At 33.9% G+C, this 19,180-nt stretch overlaps 1 protein-coding gene across 2 annotated transcripts; it reads left to right on the top strand.

Moving 5' to 3' along the window:
• The first annotated feature begins 1,267 nt into the window (after nucleotides 1-1,267).
• Nucleotides 1,268-15,873, top strand: FY (Transducin/WD40 repeat-like superfamily protein). Of its 2 annotated transcripts, XM_085738628.1 has the most exons (18): nucleotides 1,268-1,705; nucleotides 3,325-3,416; nucleotides 3,538-3,606; nucleotides 4,064-4,168; nucleotides 5,493-5,588; nucleotides 5,691-5,773; nucleotides 5,901-5,972; nucleotides 6,061-6,158; nucleotides 6,548-6,607; nucleotides 6,696-6,756; nucleotides 6,844-6,931; nucleotides 7,309-7,372; nucleotides 8,976-9,054; nucleotides 10,082-10,171; nucleotides 11,266-11,354; nucleotides 11,972-12,462; nucleotides 14,110-14,325; nucleotides 15,481-15,873. In XM_085738628.1, exons 1-18 carry the CDS (start codon nucleotides 1,414-1,416, stop codon nucleotides 15,547-15,549), a joined length of 2,214 nt encoding a protein of 737 aa, XP_085594754.1. In that variant the 5' UTR covers nucleotides 1,268-1,413; the 3' UTR covers nucleotides 15,550-15,873. The 2 variants fall into 2 exon arrangements, with proteins under 2 accessions (XP_085594754.1, XP_085594755.1); XM_085738629.1 differs by lacking the exon at nucleotides 10,082-10,171.
• Nucleotides 15,874-19,180: the final 3,307 nt, after the last annotated feature.

Consider the following 19,180-nt stretch of genomic DNA (forward strand, 5'->3'; position numbering starts at 1 on the left):
AGACAAAAATATAACGTAGACGGTTCCTTCTCGACGTCACATAATAAGGTTGGTATCATTACATGTATTCGAGATGTCGACGGGGTTATGTGCTTACTAAAACAACATGGTTTGCACTGTTGTGTTCAGTGGAGGTTGACGAAACTTTGGGACTTTGTGAAGCACTATAGTGGGTAACTAAGCTAAGATTGGATAACATGAATTTCTCTTTGAATTCGAAGCTTTTCTTTGATCCTGTCAATAGTAATAATAGTAGTATCACTAATTTTGGAAGTATTATTAGTCTCTATCGATAGAAAAGTTAGCTCCAAACTTTTTATTGGTGTACCGCCTTGTATTCTTGATTTATTTATTTATTTTTTCGACAAATTGTATTCATGATTTATTATCTAATGAGATGAGATGATTTTTTTTTTTTAGTAAAAAAAAAATCTTAATCTTAATATATATAAATGTTAGAAAGTTTGCCCTAATTCTAATCCCGCCTTTTTTGGTGGGTCTAAGTAAATTTTATGAAGAAAAAAAAGTTTGCAAGGAATCAAACCAGGTACCATATGCTTACACTTTGCAACTTTATCCACTATGTCACTTCCATTTTTGTTGAAATATTGTTGCTTCCAAAAGTGATATATATATATGACTAAAACATTTTTTTTAAAGCCCGCCGTAGCGGTTCCTTTTCTCATAACATATATTTTTTATTATTAGTGGTTCCTTTATTGATAACAATTCTTTTTCATTATTATTATTAGTGTATGCCATGTTACGATTTTAAAGTTGCATCTTTAAAATTATTGATAATTTGACTGATCCAGAAGATAATTTTATCATTAAAAACTTCATTTTTTTACTGTAATTTTGCCGGCCTCTTTGTTTTTCTTATATTATATTACTTGAAGTTTTTTATTCGGACTTTTTATTTGAAAAATCACTACAGTAGATTATAACATTACTTTGTTTTGGCAAAATAATGACTTTGATTCCATATTCATTTTTGTTGATTTCCATATTCATTTTTCTAGATGTAAACTAAATGTTGTTAATTTGCTTCTTTGAGATTGTGCATGTCGATTACTCTCAATTGTCACTTAGTTTGATTGTTTATGAGTTTAAATGTAACTCTACAAATAAAAAGAGAGCCAATTTGATATTTTATATATGAAACTCTACAAAACCCGTGCATCGTACGGGTTAGAGTCTAGAACTACAACACCCGATCCATTTGAGGGTAAATTAAAACGGCGTCGTTTGCAGTTAGTTTTTTCTTTCTCTCTCATCCCTCTTTTCCTTCCCGCTCCAGATTCATCGTTCTACCTCAATCCCAACCACAATTTGGGGTTTAGGGTTTTTCTCCCAACACTTCTCCACAATCCAAAATCTTCATTCATTCTTCCAACAGCGTAGTTAGTTACAATGATGTACAATGACCCTCATAACCCTCAACACCAGCAGCACCAACAGCAACAACAACAGTATCAGCAACACCAGCAACCACAGCAACAACAGCCACCGCATTTTCACCATCAGCAGCAACAGCAGCAGCCAGGTCCCGATTTCCACCGTGGACCTCCACCGCCGATGCCTCAACAACCTCCGCCTATGATGCGCCAACCGTCCGCTTCTTCGACTAATCTCGGATCGGAGTTTCATCATCCTGGACCTGGTGCTCCCCCCGGTCCCCCTGGTCCTCCTCCTCATTACGATGGTTTGATTTTTCTTCTTCTTTTTGTTGTTTTTAGTATTATCAATTGAATGAAATTGAATTGAATTAGAACACATATGCTTGTTAGGGTCTGTTTGGATTGACTTATTAGAATTTATCTATTGACATAAGTTTTTGTGTGATTGTTTGGGGGAATTTATGAAATCAACTTATGACATTGTTCGTAAGCTGTTCTTACCTTATTTTTATAACTTATAGAGATAGCTTATATGAAAACAAATTAACTTTATTTTATCTTTTGCTATAGAAATAGGTTATATATAAGCGCTTATCATGATAACATCTTGTGCTATAAGCTGTTTATACACAAAGGGCCTAGTTTGTATGTTAGGTTGTTGTGATTGCTTATACGGTGCTTTCGTGTGTATACGTGTGTGTGTGATTTCTAATTATTTGTTTATTATTTTAAAAGAAATGTTTGATTGGTTAAATAATGCACGCAGTTTTTACATCCAAGAGTTGTATCTCTATCTTATTTTTATTTTGTTAGGAATTTAGGATAGTAATTTCCTAGTTGATGAGTGGAGTGAAGTAGTGAATTTATTATGAACTTGATTTGTGGAAAGAAAGTTTGCGATTAAATGGTTTGGTAGTAATATGAGGTGAGGTGAGGTTTGCTTTGGGTAATGGTGTTGGTGTCTGTCCCAGAAGTTGGAGATTTATGTATGATGGATTTAAGTTCCAAACGATGGGTGTGTGATTAAAGGGGTGTTATTATGCTTACAAATTATGATTAAATTTGGGTGATTGAACTAGAAAAATGCTTTAGCTGTAATTTGTGATAATGGGTTGATTATCAATAGACAGGAAATTGTACTTGACAGGATGTATGTCTGGTGATGCTTTATGGTGGGAGTCAAGTGAACTGTTTCTCAGTTGATTAGTGACAACTGACAAGAGCAAAATACAAGTATCACTGTGATGAGAATGCAATTGTTGTGGCTGATATTGTAGGGAAAGATAACATAAGGAATGGACGGGTATTAGGGAAAAAGTCGGAGTAGCACATGCCAAGAAAAAATAGTATTAACAATGCCTTAGTTAGTTTAGTCATGAGAGAAGATCACCACTTAAGAGTGAGAGGTTTTAACTTTTAAAGCTCATTGGGATCTGCTGAACATGCAGTTTGTTGAATGTTTGCCATAATTTAGTGTACATGTTTTGGTATGAGTCAATGCTTTGCAACCTTACTTTCTTTGGATGAAATAGTAATATGTTTTTGTATAATCCTTTGCATACATATGGTTATGAGGATTTTTTTCCGTAGGCATTGAGTTGACATGACAGGCTAATTTGTTGAACTTTTGCTTTTGAAACATATTTGTTTCCGCTCTTTGGGACGATAATCCATAATTTGATTTTGCTACTCTTTCCCCTTCAACAATTATTATTTTATTTATTCAGAACGAAATTATCTTCTACCGCATATATGAGATAGATCTTGATATGTTAGAAAAATGTTTATGCCCTCACATGTAGTTCAAGGCATTAATATTTATATATCTTCTCCATTGTCTATAAGCTTAGCTAAATTTGTTGAACTTTTATGATTTGGGATATTTCGACTATTGTAATTAAATAGTGAACGGTTTTACTTACAGTTCATAATGATAGCCATGGTGCAAAAAGAATGAGAAAGCTCACTCAAAGGAAGGCAGTTGATTATACGAGCACAGTTGTGCGCTATATGCAGGTAATGATTGCTGCTTAAATAATAGAATCACAGTTAAGTTGGAAATCTGTTTGGTTTGTTCATCTCTATCTGTGTGTAATCCACCTTGGAAATTCATGGGTAATTTGAAATCTTCCTTCAGATTCGTATGTCACAGCGTGATTCCAGAGATAGGACAGTACTTCAACCTACACCGGCAGCAGCAATTGATGTGAGCGAGCTTCTCTTTTATGTTTTGCTTTCTATTTAATAAGTGTCACGAAACAACTATCAAAAACCTTAAATTTCAATTGAGTTCACATGAATGATCTTTATATTATATATCTTTCTTAAGCCCTCTCATGCAAATAGGGCTTGAGGGGTGGATAAAGCAATGACCCACCACCAACCTTTCACTGAAATTTAACTTTTTAAAAGAATGTGTGTGGCAATGGTTGAACAGCAGACAGTTAGTCAATGAGCCTCATGTTAAGAACCAACTGTCCCAAGCGTTCATGCATTTAGATAACTGACACATGAATGAATTTATACTGTATCTTTAAGATTAAATTTGAAAATGCTATTTACCTTAATTCCAAAAATGCAACTTGGTAATTTTTTTGATAAACTATTGTTATAATAATCAACCTATTTCTTTATACTTTAACCTTATGCTATTTTTCATGCAGATGTTGCCAGCGGCTGGCTATTCAGACAATCCATCCACAAGCTTTGCTGCTAAATTTGTTCACACATCTCTAAATAAAAATCGTTGTGCTATTAATTGTGTTCTTGTAAGTTATATAATTCAAATCCTGTGAACATGTGGTTGACATATGTTTTGCTGATAATTTGTTAACAGTCTTACATATATACCAGTTGTATTTTTTGTTCTTGATTTAATCAAACACTTCTAAACAGATACTATTCTACATTTGATTTGATCTCATTATGCTAGGGAAATAAATTTTTGTAGTATGTGCATTATTTTAGCTGTAATTTATCATGATGCTGATTGTGTAGCATGTATAAAAAAATAGATATCCAGTTAACATGTTTCCCAACTTAGATTTATTTGAAAAAACATGCACTCCATAAATGCATTTGTTATGGAAATTTTTGTGAAAACCAAATGTCCTAGTTGTAATTCCATGCTGTGAAGAACTGGTGTGCATGCAAGTTTTTGGGGCCAAATGCATGCCTTTGTACATCGTTATAAATAACTTGTCTTTGGAGATTTGTTCACGTGGATGTTCCTCAGCAATTTGCTGAGGCAAACCGAGAGCACAATTACTTCCGCGTTCATGATTCTAGGATTGAATAACATAGAGTTTATCTTTGATTAATGTCTCTTAGTTAGTAAAACGTCAATTATGTGGTAAATGTGGGTCCTGTTCTATTCAAATAGTTAGCACCGACATTTTGTCTTTCAGTTCAGTTTTTGGACTGTCTTGTACTCTTGTTGTATAAAAATCATTTACCTATAATTGGATGGTTTGGGGCTTTAGGCTATTATTACAAGTTGCAATGGCAGAAACAACTCCTATCTAACAAGGGGAGCCTTTCTTATTGATAAGGAGTTAAAAGGAAATACCTAAATTAAGAGCAAATGCTACCAGCAAAGGTAATATCTTTGGCACAAGGCCCAAGCTATAAGCCAAAACTTAAATTGCAACACACATAACCTGTATAACAGATTTGTTCTCAATCCTCTCTCTAACCAACCTTCCCAACCATTTTTCTGTTTAAAAGTTAATCTCCCCTTATATTTAGGAATCCGTGATCATTGGGGCTTTTTTGTGCACCTTCTTATATCTAACCTGATCCAATAACCTATCATGCAACCTACCTGCTTTGTTTATCAAATTATTTGACATCTTTTTAAAGTATATTCTCAAACATATGGTTGTGTTGTTTTATTGGATCTTGTTATTTGAAGATCTTTATACAAAATCCTATATGCTGTATTATATTAAGTTGCAGGACCATGTGTTTCTATAATGTCTTCAAATTAGTTTAGGAAGATTGTAGTTATTTATTGTTAATTTATTCAATGTGCCACTGAATTGCATTTGACTGACTTTGTGATGCTATCCCACTATTTATATTTCAAAAAAGTGGACTCCTACAGGCCGGCGTCTTATTACTGGCTCACAGACCGGGGAATTTACTCTTTGGAATGGACAGTCTTTTAATTTCGAAATGATACTTCAGGTACATAACTTTAATGTATTATTATTGTCTCAATTTTACTACTGTAGTCATCAGTAGCTTAAGAATATAAGAGGTCAACGTTGGAATTCGAAACATGTGCAGGCTCATGATTCAGCAATCAGATCCATGATCTGGAGTCACAATGACAACTGGATGGTCTCTGGTGATGATGGGGGTGCAATAAAGTAAATATTTAATTTAATATGATGTGTGGTTTCTTAAAGGTGTCATATTGGATATATTTAATTAGATTTTATGTTTGAAGGCACATATCTAATTAGAAGCATTTTTAATTGCGGGTCAATTTTCTAGGTATTGGCAGAACAACATGAACAATGTTAAAGCCAACAAATCTGCTCATAAAGAATCAGTCCGTGACTTAAGGTAGATTTTTTCTTTTAAAATATTGTTTATAAAAATAAATTTTATTGCATCATGTGGAGGAAAGGTGCTGTAACTCTTTCATAAACAGTTTTTGTAGGACAGATTTGAAGTTTTGTTCGTGTTCTGATGATACCACAGTTAAAGTTTGGGATTTCGCACGCTGTCAAGAAGAGTGTTCATTAACCGGTAATGTGCTTTGAATGGACCAGATATGAGAATGGGTTTTCTGTCTCTAATCTGGACATTCCAGATGGGAGGATGGATTTCCTGTTTCTTATCTGTTCAGCTTATTATTATTACTTGTCTCTTGTAAATAGTTAGATTTTTGTGCAAAAGTTTTACTGCTTTCTATTTTCCATGATTATTCCTCTTGAATTTCATACTTTTACTTTTATTTTAAAGCCAATCAATTTGATATGACTATGCAAATATGTTGTAAAATTAGTTCATAAATTTATTTTTTTGAATTACTTAAATCTATATTCTATATACCGTGTTTATATTTTATTTTTCCCATTTTATTTTATTTTATGAACTAACCTAGAGTTATTGTTGTGGCATTTGAACTCAGCCAGGCCACGGTTGGGATGTGAAGAGTGTTGACTGGCATCCAACAAAATCTCTATTAGTATCAGGTGTTTTAAATATTTGTTTTGTGAAATTTCTTGTGGTTGTGAGATTCAATAACATGAAATAATACTCAATGAGATTTTCGTGATACAGGTGGGAAAGACAATCTTGTGAAACTTTGGGATGCTAAAAGCGGGAAAGAGCTCTCCTCCTTGTGAGTCTTAACTTAAGCGCTGATCTCTACTGTAGAGTTTGTCTTTGTTTATATATTCATATGCACATTCATATTTGTATCATGCAGTCATGGCCACAAAAACACCGTGCTTTGTGTGAAATGGAATCAAAATGGAAACTGGGTGTTAACGGCTTCTAAAGATCAAATAATAAAGGTTGGTAACTATCTCATCATGGTACTAATTGATGGATCCTCAGTAGGCATTTACATCTGTCTTTTATATTTTGTATGGTTATCTAACCTTATAGGGATTTGAGTTGTTTTTTTTTTTTTTTTTTTGGGATGATTATCTGATTTTGTAGAGATTTGAGGTTGGATTTTACTACCAATTAATCTCGCTGTGTCGTTTTTTTTGTAGTTATACTACTGTCTTTTGATTTTATTACTGCCTGTTTATTTCAGTTTTTTTGCCAATACCTCCTTCTCCCCCTTTGTTCTTTGACTTAATCCTATCTGTTACTTTCATTGGGATTTATTAAGCATTTCTCTCGCCCAGAGTTACTAATTGCCATATGTGCTATGGATTTGCAGCTGTATGACATAAGGGCAATGAAGGAGCTTGAATCATTCCGTGGACACCGGAAGGACGTTACTAGTAAGTGACATTTTTTCCTTTGAATAGGAATATGACAGTTCCTCTTTTTTTTTTTTTTTGAAAACTTGGTATCCGGCCCAAGAACCGACTAATCCGAGGGGTCCAATCCCACCGTCCACTTGCGGGGGCCCCATTTAAAGCCAGAGCAAAGCTCTATATGGACTAGCCCACCAAATTGGCACCGGGGGGAATCAAACCTAAGACTTTGAGAGGAGCACACTCCAAGGTCCCAAGCCAACATCACTATGCCAACCAAGTGGGTTTGAACAGGACAGTTCCTTGACATTAATATATCCTATAATTAATATTATATGATAACTGCTGATAAGAAATGTAAGCTCATCAGGAAAAAAAATCTGATAGTGATTCTGTAACCCTGGTTTGATGTCTTTTTTACTTGGATGAGAAAAATTTCACTGCAACAGGAGTGCATGATCCCGAATTTTCGAAAATATCTGATGTTATTTAGATGAGATTAGGTTTGTAAATCTGGATTTCGGCTATATTACTTGGTGACAGAATGCTACAAGCATGTTCTAGCAAGACTGAAATGGAGTCTGAATGATGTCTGGCATACAATTGACTTGAAGCTAGGTTAAGTTCTGATATGAAGGAGTTGATTAGTTTGATTGCTATTAGTTGCCAGAAACTTCAATTCAACCTGCAGTACTATGTGAATTTCCTATTGATGACATGTGGCAAGTGTGATTTCAATTTAAGGCTAGATTCACCAAGTTATGGCTTTTACCACGCGGTGACACTGGATTCACTGAAATCCAAACACACTAAGTTAACGAGTTAATATATTTTATTTTTTGACTTGAAGATTTTGTCATGATTCTCTAGAACTCTAGGTGTTTCATCAAAATTGCTACAAACAAGCATCTTTATTAGAACTAGGATCTGATCTAACAATCGTTAAGTGGTGTCACGATTTAGTCTTGATCACACATTGTAATCCATTATTTGAGTGCAGCCAATTTTTATTGTGTTGCAGCCCTTACAATTTGGAATTTCAGTTCTATGTTTTTAATACATATTAATTATACTACAATAAACTTCTCTTGTTCTCTTAGCTTTTAATGTATTGGTTGCTCGGCAGAGTGATGTGTATTGGTCACACTATTTCTAAGTAGGCAAACTGTGAAGTTTGTTACGGCAGCTCATGTGATATTCTCCGTGTCACTAGCACAAGGCCATATTCTTCATGCAAGCAAAAAAATTCTGAACGTAGATTATGATTGTAATTGTATCACTAATTTAGCCTCAACAAATGTAGGGTGCTTTCAACTTAGTCCTTGAAATTAACAAAATTTTTAAACGATCCCCGAGTTTGGAAATTGTCAATCATAGTTAAGTTTCATTAATCTCAAATTGACCGGTCCAATGGGACTAATATGGTTGAAGAATGAAGATTTTTAGATTCATTGATCATTTTGAGGTTTCATTAATTTCAAATTCATTAATTTCCAATATGTTTTGTTTGGGCTATTGGGTAGTGTAATATGGTAGTATTGTAGGGCAAATTGCCATTTTCTCTAATCCTTTTGCAAGTTTGAGTGGAATATGGATTTTATGACTTACTTCTTGACTCTGTTTTTAGCTTTGGCTTGGCATCCGTTCCATGAAGAGTACTTTGTCAGTGGGAGTTATGATGGTTCCATCTTCCATTGGCTTGTTGGGTAAATTCGTTTCCTCACTTGCATTGCAGTCTTCCTTTTTCTCTTCGTAGTTCTTATTCTTACATTATGTTATGGAATGTTCTTCTCTTGTCATGCTTGTGTTTTATTTGGAGCTGTTTCATTTGAAAAAAACATGTTTTTTCTTCTTTTTCGTGTCCGTCAATAATCATAAAATTGCCACCTTTTTTCACTTTTTTTTTTTTTTTTTGCTTTCAAAGAATTATATAAGAAATGATGAAAACAAATAAAAATGCTTTCTTCTTCTTTCTATTTAGGTTTTTTTAATCCTATTTGAAAACAAGATTAAAATAAAGGTGATGTTTTTTATTATTTCCTATTGAATACGAAACAAAAACAGATAATATTTTCTCAAACCAAAGAAACCCTTCGGGAAAACAAGAAACACAATGAAAACGAAGTCACATTTTTGTAATTAAAACTAAAAACACAATGTTTTTAGAAATCAAACGTGCCCTTTTATTGCAAGTTTCTTTCTTTTTGTATGACATTGTCTTAAATTTTGGAGTTTAGTTAAACTCAATCTTAATTCTTAATTCAAAAATACGAGTGGGTGCAATATTTCAAACTTCAAAATTTATATTTATCCATATACAAATTATGACCAACTTTCTGTGATTTTATTCCAATGAATTAAACAATGGTTCTTTCCACTTCTATAATAATCTCTTCTGAATTTGAGGTAATTGGTTGGGATGATATGAAAGTTTTCAGCTTTTTTTAATTTCCTAAAGATGATCTCTTTAAATTTAGCACCAGTGAGTTTTTGTTTTCGTTTTTCTTTTAGTGGAATGAGTTGAATTTTCTTAATACTTTCCAAAATATTTGGTAATTATTAATTTTTATTGTCCTTTTGCCTTTGCGTATGATAAGAGAATGCTTCCCAAGGTAGTGTAGATTTACAAGAATACAGCTCATCCCCTTTCTTAAATGATTTTTCCTCACATTTATTTTTCTTATTTGGTATCTGTTGCTTTTTGTGATGATTACATTTTTATGTATTTTGCAGGCATGAGACTCCACAAATTGAAATTTCCAACGCTCATGATAATAATGTGTGGGATCTTGCATGGCATCCTATTGGATATCTTCTGTGCAGGTGAACAAAACTTTGCTGCTCAGTGCATAGTTCTATGCTTGCTTGTTTTCTCTCTCCGTCTCTTCTTAGTTTTGCTTGGTCAAGGGTTTAGGTTACTGTTTCACATATATGCCTTTCTGTTAATTGTATATTGTGTAGTTTATCTATCTTCATTTTTACTAATTGTTATCAACGAAATTGACGGTGAAATAAACTTAAATGAAAAGAACTGGAAGGAATGCTACTAAATCATTCTATTCAATTAGATCATTCATTTGTTTTCATAATTCTGAAATTTCATGCAAATCAAAAACTGACGATCCACAATTATTTGAAATTTGATATACAATATTGTGAACATAATACCACATAATTCAATAGCGGGAATGATAAATTTCATTTCATACATGAAGTTATTTAGTGGTGCAAGTCTGCAAGTTTGATACTGGTATTGTTTGATCCTGTCTCAGATATATATATGTATATGAGCATCATTTATAAAAGATAAAAGAGGACAAATTTGATGGCTCACAGAACGAAAGTTAGAAGTAAAATCCAACCTATCAAAAACACCTACGTAGGCCGAAAAATTAGAAATATCTAGAACTAGTTGCAAACTATTGCATAAAAACAAAAAAATTTGAACACAATATATCATTTTACAATTTACAAGGCGTCCCTTCCCACACTAGAATGGTGAACCACTTGTGTCAGTGCATATTTTTTTTAATAATTTGACACCCATATTTGGTGTCCGACACTTCAGTGTCGATACAGGGACACACCTATAACCAGCTGTGTCCATGCTTCACAGTCAATTGTTCTCAGTTATGAAATGATGTGAGTTGTGATTTTGTTTTTTGAGCCTTGTGTTTAAGTTGTCAATTTCTAGTTCAAAATTATTACATCGAGTGCTAACTTATTTCGCATGGCACATTTCAATCTAATTTTCGTTGTCTTTGAATCTTCCAATTTGATGATTTGCAATTGAAACTTAGCTTGGAAATTCATGATTTGAGAACCCTGGTAACCTAGTTAATTAGTCTGTAGCTATATGAAGAAAGTGATAACCAACTTCAAGTTATATGTCATGACATTAATATTTTCTCATGCAGTGGTAGCAGTGATCATACAACAAAGTTTTGGTCTAGAAACAGGCCGGGAGACAGTGCCCGTGATAGTAGATATAACAATGGCATTCAAGGTATGCTTTATTCCAATCAAGGAAAATGATGCAGTATGCTACTCTTCAGTTTAAAATCAAAATCTTCTGCTGTCAATTGTTGTCATCTAATTACTGAATTTCATAGTTAGTAGGCTCAGGTTGCTTTCTTTGTTCTACATTTCTGGACTAGTAGTCTTATATGGTCGAAAGAGAATGAGAGATAGATAGATAGATAGATAGATGTTGAACTGAATCTTAAGTTTTGTTTATCTAAATCTGAGAAGAATACAACACATTATATATAGGTAAATCCTGGGTCAACAGAACCTATAGATCTTATACATTTAGTTACAATTTCTTAAAAGTTAAGATAAATACCAGCCGTACATTCACCTTACATTATGTAGCAGTTAAGCTAACTCCCAACCGTTCTTTCTGTTTACAGAAGGATGTAATATTACTCGAATGTATCTATGCTAATCCATATAAGTGCACTCTTTCAGTATTAAACTATTATTTTAACTGAGCTAGAGTTTGTAATATTTGAAGGGCCTTTATTGTAGGCTTGGATGGTAGTTCTTTAGTTAGAAAAATGGCCTATAACAATAGCAATTAATAAATTATTTGACATTAGTTTGAATATGTTCATCTGTCAGGATATGCCGAGCAAAATCCTGTTGCTGGTCGTGTACCTGGCCATTTTGTAATGCCTGAAGGCCCAACAACTCCAGGACCATTTCCCCCTGGGCTGATGACTCGTAATGAGGGTACCATTCCAGGTGTTGGAGTTGCAATGCCCTTACCTATTCCTTCTTTTGATGGGTCTCAAGGGGAGCAGAAGCAGCCCCATCCTGGTTCAATAGGTGCTCCTCCTCTTCCCCCGGGTCCACATCCCTCTCTTCTTAACCCCAACCAACAACAACCATTCCAACAGAATCCACAGCAGATTCCACAACATCAGCAACAGCTACAACAACATATGGGCCCTTTGCCTATGCCTCCAAATATGCCACAGATACAACACTCTTCCCATTCCTCTATGGTCCCTCACCAACATTTGCCCCGCCCACCCCCCCAAATGCCACATGGAATGCCAGGATCTTTACCAGTGCCTACATCTCATCCAATGCCAATTCCAGGACCTATGGTATGTGTTCAATGATCTTTTATTCTGATTTTTATTTTTATATTTATTAACATGGTGAAATTATCTGGAGGCGGTTCCTACCTCAAGCGTTAGATTGTTTGAGTTGTGTATATGTGGGGGGCTGCTGGGGTCTAGATGATGGGTGTTTTGGTTGATATATTCTTGCAAGATTAGCATGATATAATGCGTATTTCGACAGCCTCTGATAGTTGTAACTTGAAGTCTTTTGGAAGGAAGGTGTAGAATATCCATGTGGTTGGCCACTGTTAAAAAAAAAAAAAAAGATGCTTTACTTTCTCCTTATTTTAGCATCTCTTTATGTTATTCGACCTCTCTTAGGCTCTTAGCCAGCTAAGTTGAGCTATTTATTTTACTGTGGTTTTCTTTAAAATATAAGCGGAATGTTATTGATTGCCTTGCACATTGAGCAGATGCATGCTCTTTAAACAATTGAAAAATGTCAGCCATCTCTTTCTGTAACTGCTGTCTCATGTTTTATATATGTGCTGCAAGCAATTCACACCATCATTAAAAGGGTCTCTGTATAATGCATGCCAATCAAATAATTATATGATCTACTTAAGAGAATAGCTCTCCTATTTGGTAGCCCAATACACAGACAATCTACACATGTATTACATAGTTTCAATCAATTTTCATGAGGACATTTTTGTGTGTGCATTGCGTTGCATATTTAAATAATTTGTCAAGAGATAGGTTTCTTGATGCACACACGGATTTCTTTTCTGCTTTTGCAAGAATTGTAGTTGTAGTTGTTGCACTGGCTATTACATTTTTTTTGTATAAACTAAGACATAGCAGATATATAAGTTTCAACAAATTTGAACCTCTAATTTTAAAAAATAAAAATAAAAATAAATTGAACCTCTTGCTGTGGCAGTTTAACTTGAATTTTGTAGTTGGTGTCGTACACGGCTAGTGAAATATTTAAGTTTAACAAATAATTGTGATGTAGGTTTTTAGCAATGAGAGAGTAGGCCATGCATTGCAGGTTTTTCACTAATATGCATAGTTTCTTTTAAATTCACTATAATTTTTCACTAAATATAAAGGATAATTAGGTGAAACAAAATCTGGACTCATTTTTAAAATTGAAGTTAAGAATGCCAAATTGAAGTCAAATAGATAAACCCAACACTGGCGACACATGTCAACAGGGAGAGTACAGTAAGACAGTTAACCACTCAAGTAAATATGCTCTAACTTAACAGACAGTGACAGTTTAACTTCAATTTTGTAGTTGGTGTTGTGCACGGCTAGTGAAATATTTCATTTGACAAATAATTGTGATGTAGGTTTTTAGTAATGAGAGAGTTGGCCATGCATTGCAGGTTTTTTTTCCTCCCTAATATGCATAGTTTCTTTTAAATTCACTATAATTTTCACTAAATATAAAGGATAATTAGATGAAACAAAATCTGAACTCATTTTTAAAATTGAAGTTAAAAATGCCAAATTGAAGTCAAATAGATAAACCCAACACCCGCGACACATGTCAATAGGGAGAGTACAATAAGAAAGTAAACCACTCAAGTAAATGTGCTCTAACTTAACAGATAGTGGTTGATAGGGTATCTCTAATTTTGAAATGCACATTTAACAGAACCAATTAATTTTGTCCTTCAGGGGATGCAAGGTATGGGTCCTCCAATGCCACAAGGTCATTATGGGGGCATGAATCAAATGCATTCAGGATCCTTGTCTACAAGTGGAGGACCACCCATGGGAGGTTTCCCAAACAATATGCAAGGGCCACCAAATAACAATTATCCTCATGGTGCTCCATTTAACAGACCACAAGGTGGACAAATGCCCATGATGCAAGGGTATAATCCTTACCAGGTAAGATAATATGTTGCTTCATAAACTGCGTATTTTCACATCATGCTTCTAAGTTCAGTTGTTTGTAAGTTGAAACCTATTTGGGTTTTGATCCTCTTCTTTTATCATAAATTATACTATCCTCTTCTTTTATCATAAAATTATACTTCTCCTTAAACTGTGTTATGGTATCACAACAGAAATATTATCTGTCTGTATTTAAACACCAACTTTTCCCATGTCTACATCCGCTCCCTTCCTATTTCCACTTTCTCTTTATATTTCACAAGAGATGTAGCTTGGCACAGCTGAGAAAAGGGTATAGGAGTATGCATTTATATTTGGTTCCACTTTTTCGTACAGCATGTTCATGACTCGTAAATAATGAAAAAAGTTCCTTTCATTTCGTTTCTGTTTTGTCTCTAGAATAAATATTTGTATGTATGAAACTAATAAAAAGTGTCAAGAAATGGCTGTTAGACTTGATGATCTTAAGCAACATTTTATTGCCTATAGAATCGCTGAAACTGGTGCTCAAGGTCTTCAAGCTCCAAAGAATAGGTTTAATATTGTGTGGAAACTTAGGGTGAACATGTCTGAATTACATTTTTGTAATCCGGACATGTTTTACCATTTGTCTCAATTTCTTACTGTCGACTGATTGCGAGGTCTATGTTACTTTCATTTAGTTTCCTAAGCGTGCGTTTGAGTTGCTAAAAAACGGGACTGAACTGAACAATTTTTTGTACTCTTGTTTGATTTAGAAACTGATCGTGAGACTGAACAAAACAGTAACAATGGACTGAACACAAACATAAATCCTTTTCCATCACTAAACCATGAGACAACTTTTTGTGCAGAGTAATGACTATTAAAAATACGAAAATGCCATTTTTATTTTCCAGCATAAAAAAATTACCTCTTTCTCTCCAGTATAGTCCTATCTTGTACCAGTACTTACTGTTTGCGAATCAAACATGCAGTATGTGTTCTTGCATAATATAAAATAGGTCTATCTTATCTTAACATGCTATCCTAATTGGTAATATGCTGCTGATTAAATGCATTAATAGATTGCATGATCGTATTTATAGTTTCATGATTAATTGATTTGTTCTTGGAAGTTTAAGGTCCAATTTTGAAGGGAACTAATTCTTAATTTTACTTATACTGCAGTCTGGAAATCAACCTGGGATGCCTCCAAACTCGCAACAAGGTGGACCACACTCTCAAATGCCTCAGTGAATTAAAGAGATTGCTTTCTTTGTTTGTAGTTGCCATTTAAGCTCGTGTAGTTTCTGTCCCTATTTATACCTTTTTGAAGTTTTTAATCTGCTCCAGAAATTTTTGTTATGGGAAATTCTCGTGATTTTATTCCCTTGCCTATAAGAGGTTCCATACTTTAGTTCTAGTTCAGGCTCATAGCGATTAAGACATACTACTTCCATTGCTTAAGCATAAGTTTAGTTGTTTGATTCTGTGTCTGCTTTTGTAAAAAAAATATAGGCAAAATTGCTTCACAGGTCCTTTAACATTCTTTACATATTCAGATTCAACCGTTATCTTCTATCTTTTTTATTTTATTTTATTTAAATTGGTTAAGTTTTAAAACTTTGACAGGCACGTGAAAAATGATTAAAAAAAGTCAGCTGTGTTCATATTTTAATTCATACACGATAAAATTAGAAAAATAATGACATTCGGTCACCATTCAATTTCACAATTTGGAATTTTTTTCTTCCTCCGAGCACTGGAATATTTTCTTCAATCCTCTACCAACCACGTTTTCCTTTTCTTGAATTATGCAGTTTTTGCCACTTTTCCAAACTTTTAGCAAACAGAACAAGCAACAAGCGATGGTGTGGGTTTTAAAATCATCACTATACAGTAGAAACTCTTTAAATTAATACTCGATAAATTAATAAACTCTCTAAAATAATAAATTTGTCCGGTCCCGACTTGGGCCAATGTAAAAAATTGAAAAACTCGATAAAATAATAAGATAATAATTTTTCGGGAGATCCCTTTATAATTTTCGGTCCCAAGAAAATCATAAATTAATAATCCATAGAAACTGAAAAAAAAATATATTAAGAATACATTGAACACATTTGTTCCTCTTGTTTACATTTGTTGTACTTCAAAAGTCATTATTGATTTCCAATGCATATGAACACAGTAGTTACTAATTTACGTTGAGTCTCAAGGTTCGCTGTAACGTAATTCTAAGAGGCATAGACTAATTTGCCTTTTTGTTTGGTATGTACAGTATAATTACTTAAAAACTCTTTAAATTAATAATTATTAATTTATCGATAAATTAATAACTCTCTAAATTAATAAATTTTTCCGGTCCTGACATTATTAATTTATAGAGTTTTAACTGTAATTAGTTGATTCGTTAACCATCCACTGTTTTTTTTTTTTGTCAAGTCTAGTGACTAGACTTACACACTATGAGCGTGGAGAACTGAGTAATCTAGGATTTGAACTTAGCTTTCATCAAATCAATGTCCATGCAACTACCAACCGAGCTATAATTATAAGACTATCTACTATGTTTCAAGAATCATAATTTTCAAAGTGATTAACTAAAACTTGAAGGACCCTCTGCACAAAAGATGGAAAGATAAGGGGATAACGAGTCTCCTTGTCGTAAACCACGCCCCAAAATAAATAGGTCCCACCGTTTCATTGTTGACAATTACCAAATAGTAAGTTGTTTCCACATACATAATCAGCCAATCAATGCGATCATACGCTTCACTGATGTTCAACTTAAGCGTAACACAACCATCATTATCCTTCATCTAAGTCTTCATATAATGGATAACCTCGATAGCCACCATGACATTATCAAGAATTGATCGACCTTGAACAAAAACAGATTGAGTATCAAAAATACTTATAGGGAGGAAAACTTTCAATTTGTTTGCAAGCACTTTAGAGATTATTTTATACAAGACGTTACACAGGGCAATAGGCAGGCAATATTTCATAGTAGTTTGGGAATTACCATTAAGAATGAGAGCAATATTGGATGAATTCAAAGATGTTGGGAATTGACTGGTATCAAGCAACACACATCACATCAATCCTTAAACATGTCTTCACTACAAGAACTCCTAGAGTGTTAACGAAACCGCAGGTTATAGCCATCCAAACCTGGGCATTTGTCTGGATGCATCGTAAGTAATGGAAATGCCGAATTGCCTCCACCACAAGTGTCGTGTTACTAATCTTTCTTTGAAACAATTCCAGAAAATAATTCTTTGCTATGGTACTCATACCTGAGTTGTCCGTAACTTTGACACCTTGGTCATCTTTCAAAGCTAAAATACGGTTTACCATTTTCCTTGTGGTAGCAGAAGCTTGAATTTTTTTTTGGATTGATACGAGAGTTTTGATGTTCAAAAAAGATTTTTCATTTAAAGTGCCGTTATTGAGGAATTCTGCTCTTTACCCAAATAGTTTTGCTCACTCCCAAAGTAAAAGTCCAAAATGCCCCTACGCAACTTAACATGCGTAGCGTGAGTTAACATGCGCTAGTTATATCGTTCAAAATACACTAGCTCATGTTAACATGCGCTAGTTCAAAATACACTAGCGCATGTTAAGTTACGTAGCGCGACTTAACATAAGTTCAAAATACACTAGCGCATGTTAAGTTGCGTAGGGGCATTTTGGACTTTTACTTTGGGAGTGAGCAAAACCATTTGGGTAAAGAGCAGAATTTGTTATTGAGTCTCGCTAGACTTGCATTCTTAACTTGGCCCATAAAAAACCTTACCTTTTATGAATCAGGGGCATAAATAAGAATATATGAATTTAAGAAATTTTAATAAATTTACTTTCTAAAATTATAAAATTGCAATTTTTTACGATAAACAAAAGAATTGTTGCCATGTAGTAGAAAAGTCAATGGGTTCTTCAAAAGCCTCATATCTTATGTAATGACTATTCAATTGTTTGGTTTGTCATTCGATGTGCATATCATTCGTAATTTTAGCACGTCATCTGAAAGATGATGATTAGAACAAATAATTGTTTGGTTTGTCATTCTATGTGGATATATACGGTGGTTTGGACAAAACCTAAAATACAAACCGAAGTAAACCGAAAAAAATATCTGACCTTATTTGGTTCCATTCGAAACCGAACCGAACCAACCAGAACCGATATAGTTTGGTTTGGTTTTCAGATTTTAATTTTGAGATCCAAATTCCGATAAACCAAACCAATGCTAACGTCACTCCCCATTTTAGTAATATTATCCTTCCACGCACGCACGCACGCGCGCGCAGTATGGAGGTGGTGTTGGGGGGGGGGGGGGGGGGGGGGGGGGGGCTTTTGGGGCCATGGCCCCCCCTACATTTGCAATATTTTTTTTTTATATGCTACAATTAACTAAGTTAAAATGTTTAGTAAGGTATGTATTAGGTGATGATCCCCCCAATTAATCTAATTAATATGTCTATTCTTTCTATCAAAAAATGTATATTTCTTTTACTATGTTATTAGATTAATTGACAACTAATATCAATAGTTTTATACTTTATATCTCTCAAAAAAGTTTTATACTTTATATTATTTTAAATTATCTCAAATTTCGTAAAATATAATGATATAGTCCTCCCCATAACACATTTTAAGTCAACACTTGTATGTTGACTATACTTACAGATTAATTCCTCTCATACTAAATATAGTTATAAATTGCCTACAAGTTCTAGCTTAAATGACAAAATTTTCCAAAATTGTTTGATCGGACACAATGATCGGGGTTCTAACCCCGTCCGATATTTATGTGCGTGAGTTTATAATAATTTTGTCAATTCGTCTATCTATCAAAAAAGAAAATATTAGTTTAGGGTTT

This window comes from Medicago sativa, chromosome 8 (assembly GCF_051527215.1).
Source record: "Medicago sativa cultivar Bolivia chromosome 8, Bolivia_mono, whole genome shotgun sequence".
In the NCBI taxonomy this organism is placed as follows: Eukaryota; Viridiplantae; Streptophyta; class Magnoliopsida; order Fabales; family Fabaceae; genus Medicago; species Medicago sativa.

Bases quoted from the DNA above. Each gene is read 5' to 3' on its own strand.
- FY (XM_085738628.1), top strand. From the start codon at position 1,414: ATGATGTACAATGACCCTCATAACCCTCAACACCAGCAGCACCAACAG. The intron at 5,589-5,690 runs GTACATAACTTT...AAACATGTGCAG, and splicing joins ATTTCGAAATGATACTTCAG to GCTCATGATTCAGCAATCAG. The intron at 5,774-5,900 runs GTAAATATTTAA...TCAATTTTCTAG, and splicing joins GATGATGGGGGTGCAATAAA to GTATTGGCAGAACAACATGA.